Genomic DNA, 14149 nt, shown 5'->3' with positions numbered 1-14149 from the left:
TTCTTCTGGGTTGCCGCAATTCCAAGGGGACGTTTTCTTTACCACAGAGGCCTGAGGTCCAGGGAGCAGTCTGAGTGACTCCCAGCCATGACCCTGCACAGACTACTCCCTCAGCTTGGTGAGGGGGGTGAGCACAAGTGCGCCCAGCTTCCAGAGGCAGCTGTAAAAGGGGCCCCCAGGGTGCACGGTGATTCCCAAGCAATCCTAGTGCAGGTCGCTTGAGAAGAGAGTTGCCTGGCGCTAGAGATAGCCCACGGAGGGTGTGCCAAGGCAAAGGAATGAGTAGGGGTGTGGGTTTCCTAGCACAAGTGGGGCGATCTTACGGTTTCCCTTTAGAAGCCTTTTTTTCCCTGAGAAGTCAGGTTAGCGGTGATTTCTGCACCTTAGTCTCCTGCTCAAAACTGCCTACCCTCCCCCTATCTCCCCAGCCCTCCAGGCATCACCCCAGCCCTTCCCTGTTTCCCCAGCCCTCCGCCCATCTCCCCAGGCTCCAGGCATCACCTCAGCCTTCCTCCTGTCTCCCCAGCCCTCTGCCCATCTCTCCAGCCTTCCATGCACTGCCCCAGTCCTCTGCCCATCGCCACAGCCCTCCGCCCGTCTCCCCAGCTCTCGCAGGCTGGCACTTAGGCTAAGCATCCCAAATAGGCCCTCTCCCTGTGGCCTGGACAGGAAGGCACCCACTTGTCCCCAGCTCCCAGGGCCCTTTAGCCAAGCCCAAGCCGCTTCTTCTCCGGCTCTGGCGGCAGGGTCCAGACAAGCGGTGTGGCTGACTGCCCACCCCCTTCCTGAGCCAAGCTTCCGCGGGCGCCCACCCACCCACCAGGCTCTCTCCGGAGCTTGCCGCCCCAGGCAGGGAGAGGTCAGAGCGCAGGAGCGGGTGCGTCCCATCCCTCAAGACTCTGCAGGCCTCTTCCAGGCCCTCCGGCTGCTACGCTTAACCCTTTCCAGGGCTCCTCGTCGAGGTCCCTACCCAGGTCCCCAAGTTCGCCCGGTGCGTCTGCAGGCCTGCGCGTGGCTGGAGGTAAGACACTGGCGCTTCCTCTGCGCCCCCCTCCCCCGGCCCCGCCCGACCACCCCCCCTCCGCCTGCCCCATCATTTAGGCCTTTGTCTGCAGGCCGGGGTCTCGGCCGCAGCTGCAGGAGCCGAGGGCCAGGGGGCTCTCCGCCAGGTCGAGCCCTTTCTCCCGGATCGGCCCTAATTCCCGGCCAGGCGCCGGGACCGGCCGCGCGGGGCTGGCTCTCGGCCACGGGCGTGCGGCTCCCTGGCCTGATTCTGCGAGGGGGTGAGATTTCGCTCTCCGGAATTGGGCATCTCTACCAACCGAGCGGCAGGGACCCCGAGAACCAACGCCGCTCATATTACATTGGTTATTATTTATTTTTTCAGTGTCCCCACGCCCACCCAGAGCAGTATGGGGAGTGAGGGGACAGGACAGAGGCCGGAAAAGTCAGCCTCCTCTGGTGTCGTTTTAAGAAAAAACTGGGAGGCTCCGATCTGCAGCCAGCGTCCCCAGGATCTGCTGCGGCCGCAGATTTCGTCGGACTCGCGTCGGAGCTGGGGACATACCGGGTCGGGAGCTGCGTCTCCCCTTGATGTGCTCCGAGGTCCGCCTTTGTGCCGCGAGCCTGGGGAGGGCAGGGGGCCGGTTCTCCCGAAGCGGCGGGGGCGGCGGCGGGGGCGGGGCGGGGGGCGGCGGTTTGCCGGCAGTCTTCTGGGCCTGGCAGGAGGAGATAGGATCGGAGATCCCGGGCCGATCGCGGCCTCACCAGGTTGGGGAGAAGCAGATGTCCAGCGCCGGGTCGCCTGGTCACGCGGAGAAGCTTCCCGCTGCGGGGCGGCCGCTCTGTGGGTGGAGAAGCCGAGCGGCGTTGCGCGCTGGGCCCAAGGCCCGCACCTCGGGAGCGGACACTTGGAAATGTGCCTTCCCCCTTTGCCCCGCCTGGGCGCTCCCCCAACCCAGAAAACAGGCAGGCGGGAGGAAGGGGGTGTTGTCCCACATCCGGCGGGGCCTGTTGGTCTTCAAGCACGCCTTAGAGCTTTCAGAAAGGGCTTGTGCGATTTTTGTAAGATTTAGGATTCCCTCCGCCCTGAGCAAATTAACTTTATGCAGGTTCCACCCAGATTCTCCCTTCCTCCACGCCGTGCCTTTGGGTGGTGCCTACGCTCGAGGGGAGCTCTTTTGTGGAATTATGTTGAGGTTTGGGTTGGCTTTGTGTAGCTGGATACCCTCTAATGACTTCTTCCTTTCCTCCTCTTCTCCTGCAGGCCTCCCCTTTAATCACTGGAGGAGGGCAGCAGGCCATCGCTCAGGAATCGTCCTGCTTCCTTAGACCAGCCTCACCTGCGGCCTGGAGACCAGTGTCCACAGGTTGCTGCCCCCCACCCCCCACCCCCAATAAGTGGGGTTAGCATGGAGATGGTGGTGCTGCTTTGGCAGAGTTCATGCCACCACCAGCAGTTTGCATCTGGACAACCGCTCAGTTAATGCCACGGCACTGAGAGGCAAAAGTGCCCATGACATTAGGGAGTATTTCTGAGGAGCCAGCCTAAGTGCTTTTCAGGGGACAGGTGGAGAAATTAACCTGGGGTGGCTTTGCAGGAACCAGCCAGCCCTGGGCCCTCCCCCTACCCATTCTGTGATCAGGAGGCCCCAAATAATTAGACATTCCCTGGTGATTAAGGGTCTCCAGAGTTGCAGTAAAACTCCCCTGCAGCCCTAAACGTGTGTAGAGTGTTGCCATAACTTCACCAGCCTCATTTTCCCAGCAGCAGGCAGACTATGGGTTTCATTTTTTGAGACCCAGGGAGGGCCGCTGGCAGGAGTGTGCCTAGCCAGGTAATTTGGTGAAGATACCTCCACTGGAGTGGGGGAGGGAGACAGATGTGAGTCACCCCAGTGGAAAGGGTTTCCCCATCCTGACAGTCTCACCAAGGATCAATGAACCTCCCCAACTGCCTCCAGAGCCTGCCCACACCTAGCCACTACCTGCATTTAATGGCCAGGTGACCCAGCCCAGTACCTCTTTCTACCCACTTCATGCCTCTCCTCCGTGGGTTAAACGCCCCCAGAAGCACCTTGTAACTGTTGCTTCTAGTTCAACCCAGGCCTCACCCTGGAGTGAGAGACGATGGGGTGGAGACGATGGGACCCTCGTGGGGACCAAAGGAAAAGCTAAGCAAGCAAGCCTTCAAGCCTCAAGGTGGCCTGGCGGTCACATTGCCAGGAGGGCTGCTGGGCAGACCTACTGCATCTTCCTAGCCTGGGAGCCTCCTGATGGCTGCCCAGGCCCAGGGTCACCAAAAGCAGGCACCCTGAAGCCACGTGGGCTCTCCCTTTCTCCCCATCCTTCCCATACCCTCTCCACTGTAGTTTTATCGTGCCAAGGCTCCAGCACCCTGCAAGTTGCCCTTTTGGATGTTTCTTGAACTTTAAAAATTTCCATGAAAGTGCCTTTTAAATGATGGACAGGCGTGTCTCGGGTCACATGCCTGTCTGCAGCTGGGGGCAGACAGGGTGTTTGGTGGGGGTGTCTGCAGCTGGGGGCAAGGACAGAGGGGTGAACAGGAAGGAGCCACAAGTAGGAGGCAGGAGAAGAGGAAACAGAAGTTCCAGTTGGACTTTCTGACAGCATCTGGAAAGGAAGCTTAGAGAGCGATCTTGGAAGGAGGGGAGGGGGAGGAGAAGCAAATTGGGGCCCCACCCCACCATTTGATTTCTAATTTCCTTTTCATATGGGCCCTCCAAAAAAATAAATTTAAAAGATTTTAAGACAAGGAAAAGAGGTGACTGTCCTGTAGTCCCTCGGACCTTCGGTGGGGTAAAAACTAGGGGTGGGAGATGAGAGTGGGGACTTGGTAGGAGGCAGCCGCTGGGGAGTAGTTTGTTCCACGTGGTTTTGAAGGCTTGGCTGAACCATCCCCTTCCCTTCTCCTTCCAGAAAGAAGATTTGGTTATAATGCGCAGTGCTCCTTTTTTCTCTTTCCCCAACACGGAGTTCCACATCATGTTCCTGAGCTCTTCCGGGTCTGCATGCACGCTTCAGGAGGCTCCGTGGCTGGGGTGGGATCCGACCGCATGCACGCGGCTCCCTGCACACGCGCGCACACTTACAGTGACTGTCTGCAGGAAGAGGGGCCTGCGCGTCGGCTCTGCGTTAAACACGGGAAGCTGCCCAGGCTACCAAAGTCAAATGTAAGTGGCAGTTCCCCTCTCCAGCGAGGCGGACTTCCAGAAGTCCCTTTGTATCTCGGCAGCTCATTTAATGTTATTTATGCATTTTGTGCAAGGAATTGTGGGATTTTTCCCCCCCACGGTAAACAATATGGAAATGTTAAAAAAAAAAAAAAAAAGCACCCTTCCAGCGGTTGTCCCCGTCCGCGTCTGGGCGACCCGGCGAGGCTGTCGCGCGCGTTTCTCAGAGCGCCGAGAAGCCGCGGGGAAAACGCGCGCGCGCACGCGCGCGGGCAGAGGACGCGGCGGCGGTCTCGCGGGTCCAGGCTCCGTACCCGGAGCGCAGGGACGCGGCCCCTTTAAGGGGGGGCGGGGCGGCAGGAGGCTGCTGTCACCGAGCCGGTCACGTGGGCGCGCGGCGCTACGACCATTGGACCGAGGCACGTGTCCAGGAGACCGGCCCGCGACGTCACTCGAGGGGGCTCGGTTAAAAATAAGAACAAAAATCCAGAGTCCGAGTGTCTCGGGTTGCGCCGAGTGGCCTGGAAATTTCCTGGCCGCGCGGAGGCCGAGGTGCGAGGGCGCGCGGACGGCGAGGGAACGCGGGCGGCCCAGCCCGGTCCGGCCCGGCCCGGCCCGGCCCGGCCGCCGCTCACCCATGCGACTCGGGCCGCGGGGCTCGGCGGGGCTCGGCGGGGGCGCCCCGGCCCGCGGCGGGGCGGTGGCCGCGCGCAGGGGCCCGGAGGCCGGCCGAGCGCAGCGCGGGCCCGTGGGCCTCCATGTGCGTGCTGGCGGCGGCGGGCGCGCTGACCGCTCGCGCCCCGCACCCTAGAGGGCCGGCCGGGGCGCGCGGGCGGGGGCGGCCGGGCGGCGGCGGCGGCGGCGGCGGCGTTGGCCCGAGCGGGCCCCGGCGGGCGTGAGCGCGGGCGAGCGCGCTGCCTGCATGCGCGGAGCTCCAGCCCCGGGCGGCCGGGCGGCGGCGGCGCCGGAGCCGGAGGCAGCCGGACGTGGAGAGGCGCGTGGAGCCCCGAGGCGCCCCGGATCCGCGCCGGACCCTTGTGACCGTCTAGCTCCTGGGTGCGCTGCGAAGACTCGGACCGGACTGTTTTGAATCTCCCGGCGTCTGGGCGCGGGGCGACTCTTGGTATTTTCTAACTCAACTCGTGGATCGGAACGTGGCTTCGGCTCTGAGCGCGGCTGGCGACCTGTAGGACCTCAGCCCTGGCTGCGGCCGCCGCGCTCGCCCTCGGGAGAGTCAGCAGGGAAGGGACACCGGCCGGCCTCGGGAGTCTCCGCGTGCGGAGCGGAGGAGCGGAAGGCTGACTGGTCTCCCGGGAGAACCGACTCGGGATTTGTTGCGAGCAGCATGGAGGAGAATGACCCCAAGCCCAGCGAAGCGGCGGCGGCGGAGGGGCAGCGGCCGCCGGAATCCAGCCCCAGCGGCGGCGCCGGCAGCCCGGGTGACGCGGACACTGGCCGCCGGCGGGCTCTGATGCTGCCTGCGGTTCTGCAGGCGCCGGGCAACCACCAGCACCCACACCGCATCACCAACTTCTTCATCGACAACATCCTGCGGCCCGAGTTTGGCCGGAGAAAGGACGCGGGGACGTGCTGTCCCGGAGCTGGAGGAGGCAGAGGCGCCGGGGCAGGCGGCGAAGGCGGCGTGGAGGGAGGCGGCGGCGCGGGCGGCGCGGAGCAGCTCCTGGGGTTGGGCCGGGAGCCCCGGCAGAACGCGCCCGGGGCGCCTGGGGCGGGCGGGCCTCTGCCCGGCGGTGGCGGTAGCGACTCTCCGGGTGACGGCGAAGGCGGCTCCAAGGCGCTCTCACTGCACAGCGGCGCCAAGAAAGGCGGAGACCCCGGGGGTCCCCTGGACGGGGCGCTCAAGGCCCGCGGCTTGGGCGGCGGCGACCTGTCGGTGAGCTCAGACTCGGACAGCTCGCAGGCTAGCGCCAACCTGGGCGCGCAGCCCATGCTCTGGCCGGCGTGGGTGTACTGCACGCGCTACTCGGACCGACCTTCTTCAGGTGAGCCCCGGGGACCCGCGCCCCGGCCTGCGGTAGGGAGGCCCGCGGGGTTGCGCGCCTGGGGCGGGAACTTACCGGGAGGAAGAAGACACGAGCATGCCTCGCCCCCAACACAAAGACGCGCACAGAGCGACATTGTGTGCGGCCGACGCTGACCCAGGCCACGGCCAGGCGGAGAGAGGGGCAGGGTTGATTCACTCAGGGCTACAGATTTCCTAAGACGGCGAGAAGTACCAGGACTTCCGTTCTCCCTTGCTTTGGGGGACCTTTCCTAGCCCCTAGCGCATCCCTGCCCTGACCAGAGTTTATTTGGTGGGAACGGGTGTGGCTGGAAAACAGGCCCTGAAGCGCGCACCCTCGCTTGTTCTTCCAATTCGGTCCAGATCCGGACCCAGGCCCAGCCCGCCCCATACCTAGACTCATCCTGCCGCCCCAGTTTCCCAGAGATGTCCGGGGAAGAAAGCGAGGCTCGGCTGGTCGTCCTCAGCTGAGGTTGAGCAGGGGCCGTTGGAGGATCCGCAGAGGGAAGGAAGGCAGACAGAGGAGCCCTTCGCCCTGTGCCTCGTTTTATTTGCCAAGAGGTGCGCACACAGCTTGGAGGAGGAAGGCCTGCTGTCCCCAGATAGACGACCTTTACCGAGCTTTCCTGGGTAGGAAAGAAGCAGATTTCAGAGGAAGTGCGCGGGGGAGCTGGTGAGGGTGTGCAGAGCTTCTGGGCGTCTTTTTCATAGACCCGGGATTTTTAAAAGCTGAGTCCACGTCCCCATAGAAGCGTGAGCCGCAGTGAATGAGGGTCTGCGGCTGCGAACCGCCATTAAGCGCAGACTCCGTTTGTCCCCGAGCCGGCCGCGCAGACCGGACCGCCTTGTTCCCCTGAACCCTCAACTGTTTTGCGGGGGTCTTTTACACAGTTCACAGCGCAACTAAGTCACCCCTTGGTCGCCAGCCCGCAGAAACGGTCTGTGTGTATCTCTGATGAAACCCCAATTTCTCCAGCTAGATCTGAAATTTGCTCCATTGTTCTCGCCTCTCTCCTTTGTTAATATTTAATTAACATATAGGCTCACAATGCGGCCGGCTAGGAGCCGAGGCCCGGCTTTGTGCGGCGCAGGAGTCGCAGCCGCGCCGGGACCCAGAGGCCGGGGGAAGCCCGGCAGTCGGGCCCGGCTCAGTGGCTGGTTTTCCTGGACTTTAAAAAAAAAAAAAAAAAAAAAAAGCCCCGTAAGATAAGATGTGTGTTTCCGGGCGTTTACGAAAGCAACGACGCAGAGTTTTGTTTTGTTTTGTTGCGGAGGTATGGTCTCTCCGAGACTCTTTAAGTGCGTTTTGAACGAAAATCAAGAAGGAAAAGGAACTAAAATCTCTGATTTTAGGGAGATTTCCTTTTTATAAAGTGGCCCTGGCCTTTTGTGGGCTGATTGGCGTGTGCGAGCGCCCCGGGACCGGGGAGTTTGCGGGTGGGAACAGCGGGCGGGCTGCGCCGCGCGAGGCCGCGGTGGGGGCCTCCGCCGGGCCTGTAGAGGCCTCGCAGGGCCGCCTTCTGCCCGCCTCGCGCGGCGCCCCCGGGACGCCGCGGGCAGCTTCCCTGAATCCGCACCCTCCGGGAAAAAGCCAGGCTGCAGCAGGCGAGGAGCCGGCCACCTCGGCGTGTGAGCGAGTTGTGGGCGCGGTGGGGGCGGGGGGCGCAGTGCGCCCGGGTGGATGTGTTCCTGGGTGTGCTTCCAATCTTGAAGGCCCGGGGCTTGAGCCGAACAGTCCGGTGCCCCCCTCTCCACCGGGCTCTGCCCTCCTTTTCCCATCGTGGCTCCTGGAGACAGCGCAAGGCTCGGTGGGCTGAGGAGGGGCTTCCGCGGGCCTCCTGGGTCTGCGAACGGCCCCAGATCCCTAGCTGGGGAAGGCCTGGGTGATGATCCACCCTCCTGGTCAGAGTGCCCCTCGGGGCCTCATCCCGCCTTCAGTCCGGCGGGGCGAGGGGCGGGGACCTGGGTGCTCTAGCCTTCTCCAGCCTCTCAGCCAGGGCTCCTCGGAAGAAGCGGGAGCCAGCCCCCAGCGTGACTTCACACACTTCACAGATTAAGACCCCCAGACCTGCAGCCACCACCCCCTCCTGCAAAGGCCTCTTCCCTCTCTGACCCCCTTACCCCATCTGACCTTCGGAAACCCAGAAAAAGGCAACACTTGATCACCTTTCTCAGGCCCTTTCCGTTGCCAGGGCCCTAGGATCCCCAGCGCCACCGACCCGCACCAACCTCACGTCCTGTGGGGCGGCCCACTGGGAAGAATGTGGCAGTGAGAAGTGTGAACCTTCTGCCCAAGGTCAGCGGGGTCCCCCGTGGCCTCCGCAGCTCCTGGGCTGGCAGCAGCGTGTCCCCTCTCCTGGACAGGGGGCTGGGGGAGACCTGGTGGGGTGAAGGGTGGGAAGCTTCTGCTCCTTCCCCTTAAAGGAAAGGATGGAAGTGGGCCCACAGGGCCAGCTGGGGGAGGCAGAGCCCTCCTGTTCTCAGCACCCACCTTAGGCTGGATCCCATGGCCCAGGACCTGTGGGGAGACCCCCTGCACCTGCGGGGCTCTTCCTGCTACTCTGACTGCCCCACCCCCCCTCCAGTATGTCCCCCTCATCTCTCTCCCCGCAGCCACCCCATCCTGTCCCCATTCGAGGACAGAACTCCAGGAAAGACTTGAAAAGGCCTGGCCACAGAGTTTTGGGTTTTTTGCTGTCCTCCTGACTTTTCCGTTAAGCCTGCCCTTGACCCCCAAGCCCACCGCTCCTGCAGACTTCCCGGCCCCCCTCCCCGTCCCCTCCATGAGAGCTCCGCCCCGGCCCACCCCAAACCCAGCCCTGCTTTCCTCCATCCGCCACTGGCTGGGGCAGCCTCCTGTGCTGGCGGCGACCCCACCCCCTCCAGCGTGCAGGCCGGCCCGGAGCCCTCCTAACCCGTGCTCTCTGTGTCCACCGCGCCTCCCCAGGTCCCAGGTCTCGCAAACCAAAGAAGAAGAACCCCAACAAAGAAGACAAGCGGCCCCGCACGGCCTTCACGGCAGAGCAGCTGCAGCGGCTCAAGGCCGAGTTCCAGACCAACAGGTACCTGACGGAGCAGCGGCGCCAGAGCCTGGCGCAGGAGCTCAGCCTCAACGAGTCGCAGATCAAGATCTGGTTCCAGAACAAGCGCGCCAAGATCAAGAAGGCCACGGGCAGCAAGAACACGCTGGCCGTGCACCTCATGGCGCAGGGCCTGTACAACCACTCCACCACCGCCAAGGAGGGCAAGTCCGACAGCGAGTAGGGCGGGCAGGTGCCACGTCCCGGCCCGCCCCGGCTAAATGATGCAATAATTTAAAATCAGAAATCAAGGGCCAGTGTATAAACATTATACCAGCATTAATAGTGAAGATATCGCATATTAGCTACGGTTCTGCAATATTCTATGTATATATAATTTACAGGAGGTGTAAAATCCAAAATGTCTGACTATAAAATATTTTTTGAGTTTTTATGTTTATGAGATTATGCTAATTTTATGTTGGTTTTTTTTGTTTGTTTGTTTTTGCAAAGGGGGCTACTTAGGGTTTCATCTTTTTTAATCCCCTAAGTTCCATTATGGGACATCGGACACTTTTTTTTTTAAGAAAAAATTAAAACAACTTGCTGAAGTCCAAAGATTTTTATTGCTGCATTTCACACGACTGTGAACCGAATAAATAGCTCCTACTTGGTCTTGAGTTCTGCCACTTTGTTTGTGTGGGCTTGGTGAGGCCGGCAGGAGGGTCCACATGCCCAGGCCCGCCACCGCCATCGCAGGGAAAGGGCCGCTGGGCCTCGGGCCGCTGGGCCTCCGTCCGGTGCCCTGCTCCCCAGGGATGCCTGGGCCGGGCCCACGCCAGCCCCCCTCCTCCCCTCTTCCTGCCTTCCCTCCCTCCTCGCTGAGGCCTGGCCCGAGCCTCCCTGCATCCTTCTGTCTGCATCTGCGTCGTTGTCCCCTGTCCAGCCGCCCGCCTCCAGCACCGGAGTGTCCCACCTCCGGCACCGCTCCGAGGCTCAGGGCGCCAGTGGCTGGAGGCCCACAGGCTTCGGGCCGCCCTGTCCCTCCAAACCTGGGCCCAGAAGCTCCCCTGCGGCTCCATCAGCTGCCCAGGCAATGCCCGGGGGCCCCCAGAAACGCAGCCAAGGTCTGCTGGGTATGCCTCGGGGGCTGTGGAAGCCTGAGAAGGAGCTGGCGGTTCCCCTCTTTCGTTTTTCTTCACTTTCTTTTCTTTTTTTCTGTTTTTAAAGTGGCCGCTTCTGCTATAGAGAACATTCTTTCATGGTAAATATGTGTGTGCATGTGTACATATATCTGTGTGTGTGCCCATATACACACAAGCAGACGTGTAAGAGTCCACAGTTCTAGAACATGTGGCTACCTTGACTTTTAAAGAAACTCAGAATTCTCCAGGATCTAGAGGAAGGAAGAAAGTGTAAATAATCATTTCTTTTTTTGTCTTTTCTTTTTTTTTTTTTTAAATATACATTTTATTTTTTGAAGTGTGGTACAGTGTAAATGAAATATATTCAGTATATCCCCACCAAGTACATATATATAAACGAACACATTATCTATATCTTTATCTGTAGCTCCACACTGTCTTCTGTTTATTGTATGGAAAAAGAATTGTGTCCAAATGTCCGTCTGTGCCGGGACAGCCTAGGGGGGTGCCCCGGGCCCTGCCCTGAGGACTGAGGGTGAACTTCTCTCTTTGCCTTAAACTTCTTTATTTCACTGCGATAATAGTTTCACTTTGTATATACTAGCGTAAACCTTTTTTTTTTTTTAAGGAAAAAAAACTATAAAAGCAAAAGTTGTAATTTAAAATTCTGTGAATAACCATCTGCTGCTTAGGAAACTCAATGAAATGATATGCCTTTTAGCAGGAAGCAAAGTTTTGGGGTTTTTATTTTTTTATTTTAATTTTTTAGTTTATTACACGTGCATTTTACAGTCCCAGTAGCAAATATTTATAATCTTATAAGAAATGAATGTTTCTATTTACGACTGTGATTATCAAAATTGTGAACATTCTCCCTGCATTTTTGTGTGTTGAAATTCTTGAAAGTTACATTAAATAAAAAAAACCCACTTTATTGTAAAATACCAGTTGTCCAAGATGGAATGAGTAGGTTTTTTTTAAGTGTGTTTCTGAGCCCAGCTGACCTACCGTGGTGCTCAGATGCTCAGGTCTTTCCCTCCACGGCAGGTGTGCACATGCCTACCTTTGTAGCCAGAGGCATAATTTTTTCTTTTTAAATAATGAAGACACTTTGGATGTCTCCTGTGTGAGTACAGAACAACCAAAGGAATTTAAGTACACGTTTCTTTACCAGAAGGAAGTGTTCCAAAGTTCGGTGCTTTTTCTTTGAATAAATATTTAAAATCTTGCAGAACGCAACAGGTCTCTGGCCCTGGCTGCCCTGGGACAGAGGCGCTCAGCCCCAGGGGAGAGGACCTCTCGCTTGACCCGAGACAAAGGCTCTTCTCCTTTATGTTGGGTTGTTGTCTTTTCCCCAGAGCACGGACTGCTGGCATCCCAAGGCGGATGCCGGGAAAGGACCGGAAGTGGATGGGAGTTTTGACCTCGGGAACTGCAACTCACCTGGCCTCAGAAGACAGCTGACAACCCTGTGAACCCAACTGCTCTGTGTCCAAACTCTCTTGGCTACAGTTTTCTTCTCCCAGTAAAAGGAGCTCAGAGACGGGAGAGGATGTCTGTTCCCAAGGTGACCGACCTTTTAGGCATTTCCATTCCGCACAGGCTTCCCAAGGGGAAGGACGCTGGGCCTCCGGGCAGGAGCTGAGCTGCTCCCGGGTTTTGCAGAGACACGTTCTGGGGTCTTGCTGCAGAGGCTCCGGAGCCTGGTCCTGCTGCCTGGTCCCAGGAGCGTTAATGGGGCGGGACCACGTCTTCCTTAGCCACCACTCTGCCCCTGTGCAGATCTGGGGGGTCTTAAAGACAAAACAAAACTGCTCTAGCCCAACTTCTATTACCCTTGGCCTCTCCTTCCTTTTAATAAAAAGATCACATAGTAACATTCAGCAATCATTTTTAGCTTTTGTCTTTCATCCCACTGGCAAATCATAGCGCTGTTAAGAGGCAGTGTATGGTTCTATAAGGTAATGAGCGCCCCATCCTCAGAGGTATGCAAGCAGACACTAGGCCTACAGTGGCATAAGGCTTTGCTTTTGCTTTTTTCCGCCCTTCCAGTAGGAAATTGGACAAAATGAACTCTCAGACCTTCCAAACGCTGAGATTCTGGTTTTGCTCCTATGTTTATTACATGTTTTTAAATTCTCTCATAACTCATGGAGAGCCATTTCCGTGCACACCAGCCGCTTTCACTAGGAGCTGGGCTTCCCGGGTGGCACAGTGGTAAAGAATTTGCCTGCCAGCGCAGGGCACACAAGAGACACGGGTTCCATCCCTGGGTGGGGAAGATCCCGTGGAGAAGGCAATGGCAACCCACTCCAGTACCCTTGCCTGGAGAATCCCATGGACGGAGGCGCCTGGCGGGCTGCAGTCCACGGGGTTGCAGAGAGTTGGACACAACAAAGCCACAGCACAGACACTGGAGACCAGAGTCGGGCTGCAGGGCAGGCGATGCCCCGTTGTGAAGTCCGGCCACCACTGAGTTCCACCTGGGCCCCCACAGCTCTGTCCAGCTCGGATCTGGACCCAGACTGCAGTACCGGTGACGCCCCACTTGGACCCCACCAGACTGTCAACCCCGCAGCAGGCGGGGTTTCCTAAATGTTCTCAGAGGAAAGCTCCTTTAGGAAGGACGTCCTCGTGGCTTGCAGCTGCACAGCCCCCACCCTCCGGCTTGGCTGTGTCCCCAGGCCTCCTTAGCTGCGCAGAGACTAGACTGAGGCCTGGGAGCTGAGCGTGGACCGTCGCAGCCCCCCAGGCCAGTGGAACATGCTCCCCCAAAGGTACAGGACCAGAGACCCAGCGGGATTCCTTGGTGTTTAGACAGCCCCTCCTCCAGCTGCCCAGTGGGGTCGAATAAGTGAGCCCCCATCCTCAGGATGGAGTCAGAATCCGAGGGTCAGCACCAGCCCAGCGAAGGTCGCAGGAAGTGGACTGCCAAGGGCTTTCTTTAGGGGGCAAAAGTGGGCACCACCAGTCTGATCTCCGAGAAGGTCCCATCGATCCTGTTTTCCCTTGGTTGAAAAGGGCAAATTGCTGGGGTTTCTGGACCGCTTGGCACAAGTGTGCCCTGGCATGCGGCTCATAGGGCAAACATCACACACTATATATGCAAATACGCGTGCTGGCCGCGCGGGGCCGGCTGCGAGGCTGTGTTTGCTCGCTCTTTCCTCGGCTAAAAGTCATTCTGTCTCCCGCTGGTTTAATATCCGACCTCTCCCGTCTCTGCCCGCCCGGGGAATCTCCCTAAGAGCCCCCAGGAAGGGCCCGGCTCTGCCGAAACCTGCTGCTCGCCAGGCCGGGCCGCCATGCCCTGGGAGATTAATAGCGACTGGCGCCCAAGGCCTCGGGGGAGACTGACCCCCCAACCGGCAGCCCGCGCCGCCTCAGGGACGCACTGCAGCTCCGCGCTGGGCCTCGAGGTGGGGACCCCATTTCTGCGCGAGCTTCTCTCTCCTGTCAGGGCCGAGGGCGAGGCCTCTGGCTTCAAGAGCAGGCGGGCAGGGTGGGCTGGGTGGTGGGCGAGGGGAGGCCGCGGGCAGGCCTGGCGCTGCGCTGAGTCCCGCCACCTCGTGGGCCGCCCTTTGCGGGGGAGAGCCGCGCGCGCGCGGTGCCTGCGCCTTGAGCTCCAGGGCGCCTGACGCACGGGAGCCGGGCTGCGCAAGCCTGAGTAGACCATTCATATTTTCATTATTAATCTCAGATAGTTTATTTTGTTTATGCGCCCCGCCCAGAGCAAATAAAAAGCCATTCTTGAAATCGCCTGAAACGTAA

The 14149-nt window shown here is 59.5% G+C and overlaps 1 protein-coding gene across 1 annotated transcript; it reads left to right on the top strand.

Moving 5' to 3' along the window:
- On the top strand, window positions 5106-12218 carry EN2 (engrailed homeobox 2). Its single transcript, XM_018046655.1, has 2 exons — window positions 5106-6196; window positions 9164-12218. Exons 1-2 carry the CDS (start codon window positions 5539-5541, stop codon window positions 9478-9480), a joined length of 975 nt encoding a protein of 324 aa, XP_017902144.1. The 5' UTR covers window positions 5106-5538; the 3' UTR covers window positions 9481-12218.

The sequence above is a fragment of the Capra hircus genome, chromosome 4, assembly GCF_001704415.2.
Source record: "Capra hircus breed San Clemente chromosome 4, ASM170441v1, whole genome shotgun sequence".
Lineage (NCBI taxonomy): Eukaryota > Metazoa > Chordata > Mammalia > Artiodactyla > Bovidae > Capra > Capra hircus.
Note: the sequence above shows the minus strand (reverse complement) of the source record. Positions and strands in the feature narration are given on the sequence as shown.